Below are 14,298 nucleotides of genomic sequence, written 5' to 3'. Positions count from 1 at the left end.
ATATTAAATTGTTCCTAAAGTAGTAGTTAAATTGCATGAGATGATGAATCTCATTTAAATCATTTTTTCCCAAATAGTAAATATGAAGTGTTGACCTTGGTCAACATGATCTCATACTTATTATTTGAGGATATTAACCCTTAGTAATATTCAATGAGAGGAAATTATTTCTCAAAGGAAATAAATAGAAACCCTAACAATATTTCAATGAGAGAAAATTATTTTTCCTAAAAGAAACCAAAGCCAACCACCATGTTAATAATGTGTGATGCTAGATTAGCTTGTGTGATCCCTTTGAGTGTTAAGTCTAGTACTTAAGTATTGTTTGGTGATTGTTACCTCGTATCCGTTTATAGACGCTAGTACCGAAGGCTACGAGGAGGAGGAGGTCTTCTACGAAGAAGAAGAAGAAAACTTTGATCACTGTACCAATCAAGGCAAGCTATACTCTTGCAAGCTACCCTAGTGCAAAGCTCTACTAGAGCAAGGCACCATTGCACTATTACTTTATGTTTAATGATCCAATCCCAAGTTTTTACCCTTACAAGCTTTTCCTTTGATTATCAAAGCTTACTTTTATAGTTAACTTTGGTCTAAGTATAGAGTATTACAAGAGTATCAAATTTAGCCTAGAGGGCTACAAGTTAGCTAGCACCCCTCATGACTAGTTGCTAGTGCTAAAACAAAAATTGATTACCCTAGATGGGAACTTGTGAATCAAATGACTTTGAAAAACCTTGGAATGATGAGTCATTCTATTGAAAGATTTTGAAGGTGAATATGACATGAATGACTTGGTGATTTTGACAAAAACTGATGATTGGGTTCGGATGCGATACCATTCCAATTTTTGAGTACCCCCACAATACCTGATTATGGGTAGGGCTTAACTGGAAGTTTATGTACTTTAGTATGGGTTCCCTCTAAACAAGCGTCATAGGGGTTATGCCGAAAGCTGCCTCCACAACCAAAGAAATGACGTGAAAATGAGGTGACTGTCCTACCCAAGCCCTGTGCAGTTTCCAGGATGGCAAATTAGCATCACTGGGAGGCCAAGCTCATGGGGGAGGTGCCTATACTAGGGTATGTAAGTGAAAGGTTATGGTTGATGATCCGCATACTGAGTATGATTATTCAGGGCTATCCCTGACGGATGTAATCAAAAGTTGTGGCACAAGTGTACAACCTCTGCAGAGTGTAAACCTATTCGAATAGCCGCGTCCGCGGTCATTGACAGTTGAAAAGGCCATACTGTTCCGTCATCAGAACTTTTCAAAATATGACTGGTGACTTGTGACTCGAACTTGAATTGTGACTTTGACTTGAATCACAACAGAGTTGTGGGAATGACACTAATGTTCCCACTTGAGTTTGTTAGGCAAATAAAGAGTCTTTTACTACTAAGTGCTTATGAAATAAAACTGGCTTTATGCAAATGAACCTAGAGCTTAGAACTCCATTGATATAGTTGATAGTGCTTACCCTAGTATTAGTTCGCGAGTACTTTAAAGTACTCATGGCTGTGTCCCTGGCTATTCAAATGGCCAGACTATGAAGAGGAGCACCAGTACCATGAAGATGGACAGCAGGACGTCTATGATAACTAGGACTACTCCTGACGTCAAGCGTTGCCTGTGGAACAGATGGACCGCTACTACGCTTCTTCCGCTATGTGTTTTGTATTTGATCTTTCGATCAACTGTGTTGTAAGACTGGATCATGTGATCCTTTGTTGTAAGACAATTATGGTTTGTAATGAATGATGTTCTGTGATATCAACTGTTATGTCTCGCAAAAACAATATTCCTGGGATTGCGATGTATGGCATAATAGGCATCTGGACTTAAAAAAACCGGGTGTTGACAGTTCTAAAGAGTTTTGGTTTATAAAAGAGTATAAAAACTGTTTTGGGAAAGAATACCGGTGGGACCGGTCGGATGGCACCTGAGAGGTACAGCTGAAGATTGAAAGAGTATCTAGTCATACGGAGATGGCCGGGCAAGAAAGTTGGATTATCCTTACCTATTAATCTTCAAAAGGAATTTTGTTTTCAAAAATGTTTTTCAATAAAGATATAGAGATGCTATATCTACAAGAGAAATTATTGCTCTATCAAGTCAAACCTAGATTAGAGCCTATTCCTTGCTACATCCATACTGCATTTCCCTTTTACTTCTCTCTTAGGTGGTTTGCGAGTACATTCAAACGTACTCACTGGCATTGTTGTCCTGGCTATTTACTTGGTCAGACTGTGAAGAGGAGTACTATGATGAAGAGGAGTATGACGCCGAGGATGCGAACTAGGACACTCTCCCAGTCAGTCGCCTGTAGGGTTAAGGTGTGACTTGGGCCCCAGCGATGCTTTTGCCAAGTTGTTTCCGCTATTTGAAGTTGAACTTTGCCATCATGGCTTTTATGTAAGACTGTTGTAGGACTTTAAATTCGGTATTGTATTGGATGTTGTAATCAGGTATCAGTATGGTTATGTGTTCACGATGCACTGATCATGGGATTGTGAATATAAATGCATAACAGGAGTTTTGGACTACTAAGTCCGGGGCCCCATACACGTGCTAATTAACACACGAAATGCTAGACGACGACCTCCTCTTGATTGAAGCAAGTAGCTGTTTTGCTGAGCTTGTGATTATGGAGTCTAGACCCAATGTAAAAGCACAAACAGAAGCCCAAACAAACATGCCGAGAGGGGTCTGTTTGAAACTTCTATGATGATATGTTAGTTTTTGCAGAGAGGGATATGTCATTTTTTTGCAGAGACCTAGTGTACTCGGTATCATCATGATATTACTATATTACAGTTTATCAAAATAAAAAAAACGATGATATGTTATTTCCAATTGCCACATCCCTTTAGCTACCCATCACTGTTGCTTAATCTACAGTATTTTTCCTACTTTTCCTCTCTAAATAAATGTAATTTATTTTACAAGGTACATGTGTCTATCATGAAAGCAAACTGTTTTCTTGCCGTTCAAAGCAAGGGAGATTTCACTCGGCAAAAAAGAAAAAAAGGAGGTAGAGAAACAGTATGCTAATAAAATTCCATTGTGCTACAATAGTTTGATATGTTACAACTGAAAGTAAATATATTAAATGTTATGCTAATAAAATGTGCTAATTTCAGGAATTCCCTCGCAGGATGATTTTGATAAGTTGAATTAAAAAATGTAAAAAGAGGATGTATTTTATGGGGATCAGCACGTACATGTTTAGCCAAACGGGTGGTATTTTTATTGCAAACCATGAGCATTACAGCATTATTTATATTAATAATATTACACACTTACATGCATATATATAATCCCTTGACAGTATTTGATCCCATCGTGCTTATTCATTACACACATATGACACATATGTATAGCCAGCTAGCTAGCTCGCTGGCGTTTAACGTAGCATCCAGATCAGAGTAGAGGTCTGCATTCTGGATGGGTAGAGTACGTAACTAGCTGCTAGCTCGATATATACGTTTACAAGTGATTGATTCATGGCTCGTTGGGCGCGAGGCCGACGTAGACGCCGAGGTCAACGTGGCTCTTCCCGGAGCGGCCGAAGAAGCCGACCACGGCGCCGTTGTGCTCGCCGTCTGGCAGCGGCACGCTAAAGGCATTGCCCCTATCGCTCCCGAACGGGCCGTAGTCACGCTCCTGGTTGGTGGTGAACTTGAGCGAGTTCACGCGGTTGTCGCCGGCAGTAGTGCCAGTGATCTTGTTCACATACTCGCCTTGCAGGCTCAGGTCAAACTGCATCACATCAACATGCATGCATGACGATTTGTACTCAAATTAAAGTTGTCACAAGTGAGACAACTAAGTAGCTAGACACGTGCAATCAATAGGTAGAAAGGAAATTAAGAATGAATTAACGTGGTACGTACGGTATGCTTCTCTCCCTTGATCGTGCCCCAGGGGCCGACATGGATGGACTGGCCAGTCAGGTCGACATAGGTGAAGGAGAAGCCATAGATGCGCCCATCGCTGGAATCGGTGCTGTAGACGGTGACGCTCTTAAGCTGCACCGGCGTGGTGATGTCCACAGGTATGCCACCGGAGTCGCCCCACGGACCGACATTGACCGGCGAGCCTTTCATCACCGGCACGTAGATACCGAGCGCCGTGAGGTGATCGTTATCGGAGCGGCCAAAGAAGGCGACCACCTTGCCATTCTTGAGCGGCATGCTGAAGGTCGTCTGCTCCAATGGAGCGCCGACCTCGTACGTGTGCTGGTTGGTGACCAGTTTGAGCGATAATAGGGCGGAGTCATCGGCGGTGCCGCTCAGCTCGTAAAGGTACTCGCCGGGACCCATCTGTATGTTCGTGATGGTGTGTTCCGGCTTGGCATTGCCCCAGGGGCCGACGTGGATGGGCCCCCCATTCTGGTCGACGTACACATAGGAGAAGCCACAGATGGCCCCCCCCAAGGCCTTGATGCTCCAGATGGTGATGCTCACCAGGGACTGGGGCATGCTGCCGATGGGGATGTCGCGAGGCTCTCCCCCCGGTGCACCCCATGGACCAACACTCACCACGACCTGCATACAACATTCATGCATGCATGCATCACAAAATAAACAAGTCAGTTAATTACCGCCATATTCTGGCTCTACTTCAACATGCATGTATGCATTTCTGTGTATATACATAGCCTTACCGCCATATTCTCGAGCTACTACGACAAAAAAACTGAGTCTGAAGAGTGTGTGCGTGTGTTTGCTAGTTGCGATGACCAAATGCCGATGGAAGGCCACCTATTTATAGGGAGTCTGCTGTGCGCGCGTACCTGCCATCCATTCGTCACGATCGATCGAGCAAGACTAAGAGAAGTTCAGACTCATAGTACCATTTGCCGCGCAGCAAACAAAAAGTTAATATACATCGACGTATTGATACGTTCATCAAACGAAAAGTGAACAGACAAATAGATAAATACGTGTAGATCAGGTATGCATATACAAATTCGATATGTATCATTTTATATGTGCATCCCAATTTGGAGGTTCATCCAGCACTAACATGAATTAGTACTCTAGGGATTTTCATAACACTATAAAAACCAGCATTAATCATGAAAAATCATCCGGCATCATGTTTCTCTAACTATAACCTACGGTTTTGATTTATCTATCTGATGTCGCACACACACGGAAAAAAAGCATTTTTGATGGAGCATACATAAACATATTGTTGGCCTAATGGGGATATTTTTCTTTATATTGACTAACAAGAGTCTCTCCGGAAAATCAGGTCTCTACTATATTGAATATATAATATGTGTGCATGCATATTTTTACATATAAAATTTTGAGATTATTGCGAAGCTCAACATAGGAAACATATTAACAAATTCATTATCATTAACAAATCCAGGCATATTAACAAATTACATAGCCATATTTTATTGCCATGCTAAAAAAACTGGGAATATGCATCAATGTCTGTTAGAAATATAGCAATTGAAAATATAGCCGTTAGAAATATTTTGTTAGTTACAAAATATGAATAAAATATAGGTGAATAGAATATAGGTAGTGGGTTGGAGCTTGTCGGGAAATAGGGAGAGGCTATTTTAGAGTGGCTCCCTATATGGAGAAATAGGTAGCCAGGCTGGACACACTCTGCTGCAAATTGCCCGGGCAAACTAGCCGGGTCGGAACGATTCCAAATATTAATCATTTTTGGAAGCAATTACCAAATTTTAATCTTACTTTACATTTTCTCGGGCACAAAATAACACTTCATGTCGACCGAACCTGGACAAGCAAAAAATCAATAATTGAAAATTTAGCTGTAGCTCTTAGAAGGCAATTTCTGTCAGGCGCATTACACGGATCACCAACTAAATTGGTTTGTTTGTTTGCGTTGTTTGGGTGAGAATACATATGAGTTCTTGGCCAACAAATCTTCCCTGCACAATCAAATTACTTACAAACAACTTTGATGTCAGTACATCCGCACTTGCTTTCATACGTTAATTTCTTGGACGATGACGTTGAAAGGTACAAGTTTATGTATTTTTTAACTAGTCAGGTGCTGGTTGGCATGTCGAGGCTACCTAGACAAGAAAAAATCAATAATTTAAAATTTAGGTGTAGTTCTCAGAAGACAATTTCTGTTAGGCGCATTACTCAGATCACCAAATAAATTGGTTTGCATGTTTGCGTTCTTTGGGTGTGAATACATATGACTTCTTGGACAGCAAATCTTCCCTGCACAATCAAATTTTTGACAAACAGCTGTGATGTTATTACGTTCGCGCTTTCTTTCATCTGTTAATTGCTTGGATCTCGCTGACATTGAATGGTACAAGTTTATGTATTCATTCATTAGTTAAGCTACAGTCGGCAGACATGTTTGTGGTTCAATAAAGCACACCATGAGTAGCATCAATGTCATCTCTTGTCCTTCCTCAATGATTTCCACGACGAGCGCGCCCACCTCGCTAACATCAACCAAGCGTACATCATCCTGGTGACGTAGGAAGCTGATGGCTTCTGTCCTATCGCTTTGCAAGGATAAGAAGAAACTCGACTAAGGATCCGAATCAAAATATCCACAGAATTTGTAAAACCTAAGAACAAGGCCATGGGAATGCATCTGACTCATTTTTAGACCTCCAATTAATTGTAATAGCACAAGCACCATGATCAATCCAGCAGTAGCTAGCATGATATGTGACACGGGAGCGCATCTGACTCATTTTGCGACGACCAATTAATTGGAGTTGTACAAGCACCACGATTAATCTAGCTGTAGCTTGATAGGTGGCCATGAGAACGCATCTGACTCTTTTCGAGATCACCAATTATTTGTCCTTGTATGGCATGCAACATGAATGCTGCCGTCCGCTGAGCCACTCGCTAGACTTGGTTTCTAGCTCTTCAGACATAGTTACTTGGTCTCTTAATACAAGATTTCCATTATCAAGAAGCATGGCAATGGTAGAGTTAGAAGTGTTACCGTGTACTCTGAGATAAAAAGGAGAGAGGTATGCATGGCATAGTCTGATACGCAAATTGATGATGAATAACAATCGAAATTCGATTCCAAGTAAGGTTGCCAAATCGGCATATAATCAGGATTACGGTATGGTGAGTTAGTGAAGCAGACACCAAAACCACGATATGAGCACTTGAAACCCAACTTGAAGATGCCATTGTTTGAGTGTAGAGAATTACGGTCGGGTGTGATACCAGTGGCTATAGAGAAGTCGGACAAGAGAGCACCCGTCTTTGGTTGGTTTTTTGGATTTGATTTGGTGAAAAAATACATTTTCATTAATTTGAAACAGAGGATGCAATGGTTGAAGGACCTGAACCGCTCTCCCGGATAATCATCAACCTCTCTTCTGGAGGTGGAAGAACTTTCGATCAACGTACAAGGTTTGCCTTCTATTGAGATGGTGGGGTCTGCTTTGTGTTTTGGAATTGTGAGTAAGTGACATTTTGGGTGGACTCACATGCCTCCTAATTAATTCACCACGATAGGAAAATAGAGAGAGCACAAGACTTTTAAGGATCTTTTCTAATAATTCACATGCATTCTATTTGCAAGAATATTCCAATCACCCACCTCTTGGTAAGATTTCCTTTTCCTTCTTTAATGGGCTAATAACTCCTTGATATTATTTCCTATATTTTTCTGGTTATGTGTCATATTCATGTGTTTCAGCAATCATACAAACCAAAAGAAACAAATTAGAAAATACGGAGGCTGCAGGGAGATAGGAAGCAATTAATTAATTAATTAAAAGTGTTTTTGCGATGGAAATAATTTACTAAAAGTTACTATGTAGGAGTACCAACTTAACACTGTTGTTAATTTGTATCCTTATAACATGTCGCTTTCAGCTAGATGATGATTAGACAGTCCCATTATTAATCCTCCATCACGTCCACGAGAACCGACATCCAGGAGCAGGACGGCGAGACGTGTAGACACATCTGGCTCATCCATCGTCTTGTCGTCCCGGATATCCGCCCCTGGGTTGGCGACTTCTCTGGAGCCGCTCCATACCAGGATGGCAGCGAGGACAATGGAGACGAGGTGGAGAGAACGGACGAAGAAGAGGGCGGTCCCGACACCGTCGTCCCGGACGTTCGCCCCTGGCCTGGGTCGGTGTTTAGGGAAGATGGTGTGGCGTCCGATCCTGCCGGAACAGCTGTGGGTGAAGCACCGCGAGTGCACTTCGAGCTTGGGACGCTTCTAAAAAAGCAGGTCCGATCGCCGCGTCTTCTGGTCGTATACCTACCTAACTCCATGGCCCCGACATGGGATGTTGAGCGACCTGATGGCGCCCGCCCCGTAGGAAATCCGGGACCTATCGAGCCGAGTATGGTACTCTACTCCGATCAAGGTTCCTCGGTGCGATCTCGCCGGTGTTCTGGCCATGGATATTGACGCGGTCGTAAGGGCAGACCCGGTGGTTCCGCCATCCCCATGATAATGATGTCTGGATCGGAATTTTCCCCTGTTGGTGGCGACATAATCGGTGCTTGGATTAACTTGATGGCTGCATCCGCCACGCCGCTCAACGGCTGATCTAGCGCAGCCTCGGCCAAGCACTAAGTCTACTTCATCACCTCTGTCCGTCGTCGTTGAGTCGGATTATTAGCAGTGCGGCTGATGAGACCAGATCGAGGAGGACCTGCGCATGCCCTGGTCAGAGGAGACGTGGGTGGCGCGTCGACAAGCTGGCCCAAGTTCCTCCATCGCTCCCGATGGCCAATCTGATTTCTGGTCGCTTATTCTGAAACTCAACTCAAAGGATCAGTACAGCTCTCAGAGAACGAGGCGTTCACCAAGGTGGGGTGTGGCTCCAAAAAAAAGACCAAGACAGAGGAGTGGCGAGGGTTTGGATCTGAGAATACAAGTTTTTTCATAGTTCCATTACACGAACATACTGGAACATGCAATGCACGGATGTCTGGTTCAGGCTTGATATCACCACGAGATCATCTTAATTGGTATATATGCTTGAGATGTACTTGCAAAGGTGAGCACAAAGCAAATTTATAAATTTTGCTATTGGTAATCTTTCTTGATATTACTGTTGAGAGTTATTTTCTTGATGTTTGTTGTCTCTTCATATTAGATGGAATAGAATTATAGAAGAACCAACGAGAAGTTACTTTGTCACCAGCATCCTGTGGCGGACTCTGAGCCGAGGCCCAAAGTGCTACCACAGGTCAGAAGGTGTCGTCGAGGCCTAGGGGGGATGTATGTAGCAGCAGCAACGACAACACTGGAGGGGAAGAAGCCAGCTGTCGTCGCTCAGCATGTCGGCAAGAACGGTTATTGGTAATGGTTTCTCGAAATTATTGTTAAAACTTGTTTTCTTGATGTGAGTTGGAATAGAATTATAAAATCAACGACAACTTTTATTGTGCGTCTTTGTGTAGTAGTTTTTTTCTCCCATTGCAACGCACGGGCATGTGTACCAGTTTATACCTAATAATATATATATATAATATATCTATCTATATCTATACCTAATAATAAAGAAAATAAGGCTTCTTGTTGGTTCGTCTATTTTTACCCCTAATTTTCGTTAAAATTACATACCCTTGCCACCGGTAAGTCAATCATCAATCAATCAAGAAAACGTTTCGTCATCCTAAACGTTTCCTTTGATCGCTAATTTCTGTGTCCATCCGAAGCTAGCACGCAGCGTCTGTCGTACCAAACGAGTTCATCAAAAAATCTGTTTGTGCTCGGAAGGAAACCGATCAGGATTGGTCTCCCACGTATCAGGTATTCAGGATTGGTCTCCGGCCTCGTTCCTAAAAAGATTCCAGATTTCACATACGCCTTTGTAAACGCTCATATATGTATGAGCCAAGGAAGATGTCGCATCGTTTAATCAGTCCGGGCCTTACCATCGCTTTTTGCGTCTCTCGAGTCTCAGGGAAAGGAGAGCGATGGTGTTGCGGCGGCCATCGGGAGTAGGTACGTGCAATCGGGAGTGTACGTATGGTCGGTCTTGAGGTCTTCCACCGGTGGTAACCATCGGCAGTAAGCACGGCGATGCAGCAGCGGCAGCCATGGTAGTACGTACGTATTGTTTCTCTGCGGCGAAGGCAGCCATCGGGAGTAATCGTGGACATATATGCAGCGGCGGCGCAGCCTGACAATCATCGACGGTGGCCTCATAGGCTCAGAGTCGGCCTCGGCGGTGTGGGTGATGAACTCATGATGTCGACCATGTTTAACATGCATATGTACAGGCTGCAGGTTACGCCGGGTTGCGAAGACTGCTTGGCGATCATGGGCGAGCCAGTGCTGATCCAGTGGCCCGCCGGCGCGGCCATGCCGCTATGGTCAAGCTCGATCTTGGCATGGAGCTCCTTTGCGTGGGCCGGAGAGGGATGTGTTAGCTCCGCGACCACTGTGGCCTCCGCGGACTTAGTTGCATCAGCGTCCTAAGGGAACTACGCAACAGCGCAAGCTGCTGCTACGCGTACGAGCCTTGACCTCGGAGCTCAACAGGGCGCCTTCGCGGTGCTCCCGGCGGGGATTCCACAAAAACGGTGTCGCAGGCGATGGGAACGTGGTGTTGTGCCTCGGTGGCAGGGCGTCGTGCATCACCTCGGCCATGCGCGCTGCTCTCCTGGGTCGCCGATTGGCTGCTGGCCGTGGCTGGAGCGCGTGCACGCTACTGGCCTTGGATGTGGCCAACGTGGTGCTGCTGGAATGCGTGAGACTTTTTGCTAGATTTGTTTGACAAAATTTATCTGGCTAAATTAAGATAGCTAGCTGACGTTGTTTGTGTTACTAAAATTGCTTTCTTTTTTCCTCAAAGCTAGCTGCTCATGATTAATAATTTTATATGTTTATTTAGATTTAAATTGATCTCAATTTGTAATACTTTGTTGCCGTCTTCATTAACACTCGCTTGTCAACCGATACTCATAAATTGCCCCAACTAGGGTTTCGATCGAGAATTCAAGATCCTATACACGATTATAAAGTACGCCATGTTCGACGACCATGTGACGAGGTCTTACGGTCGAAGCAGACATTGTGCGACCACAAGTGTAGCAACAGTTACATCCGCTCGTCGCGAGACGGAGGCGACTATTGGCGAAACAAAGAGGAGCTACGTGGAGTGATTTAACAGTTTATGATTTTGTGGATTTTTTCTCTCCCAGTGCAACGCACGGGCATATTTCCTAGTACTAATAATAAAGGCAGAAGCGTTTCTGTGGTTTGGTCCGTTGTAATTTCCGTCGTCCGCTCCTTTTCTTTGGTCCGTCGCGCAAAGAAGACTTCTATGGTAAGTTTTGTTGTAGCGCAAGAAACAGAGTTCATCATGTATACGTTCCTCCGGGTTCCACTGTTCAGTTTCACCAGAACTCGAATCGAACCGGGACGGTTCCTACTCGATTTCCTTTATACATAACCTGTCCCCTCTGCTCCCGATTACCAGATAAAACGTAGAACAACTCCTATCAACAGAGATTGTTTGCCACAGAATATTGAAATCGAGAATTTCATCGTCAACAGAGCTCCTAGGTCCTTCTCTACCCATCCATGATCGGTGGAACGAAGCCTGCAATACCGCCTGGATTAGGCCGGAGCTTCTGCGCCACAAATCGAGCCGCCGCCTTCTAGGGCCGCGCCAGGACCTTACAAGCATTCCTTCGACCGCTCTGTGGCACTCCTCACCCGAGCGCACCTTCCCCGAGTCCCAAAGACCATTGGATCGTCGTCGTACATCGACATTACCCAGTTCCGCTGACGCCTTGATCCACCTTTGCCATTCAATCTCTATCAGCGGCTTAGAATAGAAAACAAGCAGGTGTTGGGACCTTATGCATGTTGGGGATCGTGCCCGTCAGGACGTTGGATAGGGAGAGCTTATCGCTTCAGCAGTGGGTAGATGGACGCCGGGACCCTCCTGTTTAGCTGGTTGCTCGACATGTTCACGGTAATGTTTATGACATCGCTGATCTCTGCCGGGATCACGCCCTGGATCTCCGCGAGCGTCAGATTGAGGTGCGACATGTTTGGCCAGAGCATAGCCAAGCCAAGTTGATAGCAGACCAACAATCCCCAGTCACCAGTCCCCAAAGCCCCAACCTCGACTCCAACATCTGGGAGTAGTTTGATATCACCACAAAGAACACCTCCAGGTTTGTGTTACCATCATGGCTCGAGAACCGTTGTTTTTGGATAAATGCAGCTAGGAGTACTTGTGTTGCTGCTTGCAGAAGGGAGCTCATCAAAGATCCGAGTTCTTCTCCACATCCAGCATGTACAGATAGTGTATTTGGCGAGCCACCGTGGGAGTTCTTGCTTCTACTATTGGAGTAGAGGTGGAGGACTGCAAGCCAGTCACGTGAAAAGCAATCTATCTAAATATGTAAAGGCAAAGAGTCGTTCAGGATATCAGGTATATACTCAGTAGATCACAATTGTGTTTTAATTGTCCTTTTTATTTTTATATTTTCTGCAAATTTTCTATCTAATGTGGTGTTTCAGTGAAATGTCAAGTTAAGTTTGCACACCCTAGCGGATGGAATAAGATGCCCACGGCTCTGCATGTATGCCGAACGATGCTGATGGTCGCCGGCGCACCTATCAAACAGAGGGCACAAGTAAAAAACTGTTTGATTGGTTCGGTGGCCACCGCCCATCTACAAAAAAGGAGAGCCACTATTTAATGGGTCGTGGGACTTGCACGTGCACGGGTGGCGGACGGCAGACTGGTGGCGTCGGTCGGAGGCAGAGCAGGATCTAGGACATCGCGAGAGGCGACACTAAGACGTCGACGGGCGGCGGATGGAAGGGAAGCATGGGCAGGCGCTCGTGGTGGCAGTGTCATTACGTGCGGGTGCGGTGATTGATTTGTCAGTGTGCTGCTTTGTGATTTTAAATTGATCAAGTATCTGTGACACCACGTTTAGATTGTTGAGATGGAATCACAACATATGGTTGAAATTAAAAGATGCATAGAGATTAGCCAGGAAGACAACATGCCCATGCTGCCAACCTTAGTGGTAGCAGTGAATCTCTTCTCTTCTCTAGAGCCGTTACCTTTCCAAGTGAGCAGGAGAGATTTACATTCCGTTATAGTCGTTATATTTTTATTATAATTGATGTCTATTTTATTTTGCGTGACACCGTAGCAACGCATGGTTTTTGTGCTAGTATATAATAATAATAAATGAGCTAAGGCTTTCCTTTTTTTCATCCAACTTAGATTTACCCCTATATATATTTGTATCGAAATTACGTCCTCCTATGCCACCGCTTAAATGTGCTTTGTCTGTCGCGTCGCATCTCCCCACGTTCCTGTGAAGCACTTCGTACGTGGCCTCAAGTCCTACCACCGTAGGAGTCTATGTATGCGCTTTCGTGCGTGGCTTTGTCTACATCGTTTGCTTCGTTTGTTTCCACGGTAGGAATACAACTCCAACTCCAGGTCGATTACGACGCTCCCACCCTGGCCCCTGGTTCCATATATATAGGCAACCACAACTAGAACTCAGTCACTCCGAGATGCTTATAGAGGTAAAGTGTGCGTGCGTATGTTCATAGGGATGAGTGTAAGGCTGGACACGAGCCAGCTCGAGCTGGGCTCGGTGCGAGCCTGCTTTTAGCTCGCTCCAAATGGGCTCGGCTCGGGCTAGCTCGTTTGTTCCACGAGCTTGAAAAATGGGCTCGGCTCGCGAGCTGGGCACCTATAGTCACTGCCATGTGGGCCCCACGGTGGAGGACTATGGGTAGCAGTGGAGGAGACCTATAGGCCCGGACGACGCCGGCACCGGTGAGATCCCATCGTGGGCGTTCGACGGCGCGGAAGAAACACCGGCGATGAGCTCCTTCATGGCTACCACCCAGCAGATCCTTTCTGCAGCAGCCACGGTCTAGGGAGCAGAGTCGGGCGGTGGTGCTGGTGTGGACGGAGAAGATGGTGGGGCGCGAGGGGGAGGGCTAGGCGGCCGGCGGAGGCGATATCATGGGCGGGGGCGGCGCAGCGCCTGTGCTGTAAGGAGGCAGACACGAATCAGACCGATTACCAAGTCCGTGCATGACCTGATCGATCCATTCAACCATCCACGTTTCGTTTTGGGCCAGAAACCACTCAAACCAGGCCCAGATCACGTCCCCCTGTTAATTCGAAGAAAAAAAATCACGAGCTAACGGGCTGGCTCGGGCCGAGCCGGGCGAGATTTTAGCCCGCTACGGTCCAGAAAATTAGTCTCGGCTCGGGCTGCATCTTATGCGGGCCGAGCTCAACTCGGGCCGAGCCGAGAAAAGCTCGGGCCGAGCCAAA

The 14,298-nt window shown here is 45.3% G+C and overlaps 1 protein-coding gene and 1 long non-coding RNA gene across 2 annotated transcripts in view; both read right to left on the bottom strand.

Annotated features, from left to right (window-relative positions):
• Positions 1 to 3,229: 3,229 nt before the first annotated feature.
• LOC127341130 (mannose/glucose-specific lectin-like) lies at positions 3,230 to 4,749 on the bottom strand. The gene is made up of 3 exons (XM_051366924.1): positions 4,672 to 4,749; positions 3,899 to 4,552; positions 3,230 to 3,764 (listed from the first exon to the last, which is right to left on the bottom strand). The coding sequence occupies exons 1-3, from the start codon at positions 4,675 to 4,677 to the stop codon at positions 3,507 to 3,509; spliced, it is 918 nt and encodes a 305-aa protein (XP_051222884.1). The 5' UTR covers positions 4,678 to 4,749; the 3' UTR covers positions 3,230 to 3,506.
• Positions 3,230 to 14,298, bottom strand: part of LOC139835918 (uncharacterized) — an 87,341-nt gene continuing 76,272 nt past the window's right edge. The window contains exon 2 of the long non-coding RNA XR_011751244.1: positions 3,230 to 3,393. This is a non-coding gene — a long non-coding RNA (uncharacterized lncRNA). The remainder of the gene's footprint in view (positions 3,394 to 14,298) is intronic.

This window comes from Lolium perenne, chromosome 1, assembly GCF_019359855.2.
Source record: "Lolium perenne isolate Kyuss_39 chromosome 1, Kyuss_2.0, whole genome shotgun sequence".
NCBI classification, from domain to species: Eukaryota; Viridiplantae; Streptophyta; class Magnoliopsida; order Poales; family Poaceae; genus Lolium; species Lolium perenne.
This window is presented reverse-complemented; position numbering and strand designations above follow the sequence as displayed.

Excerpts from the sequence above, each read along its gene's own strand:
- LOC127341130 (XM_051366924.1), bottom strand. Across the intron at positions 3,765-3,898 it reads TCAAGGGAGAGAAGCATACC|TTTGACCTGAGCCTGCAAGG; the intron begins GTACGTACCACG and ends GATGTGATGCAG.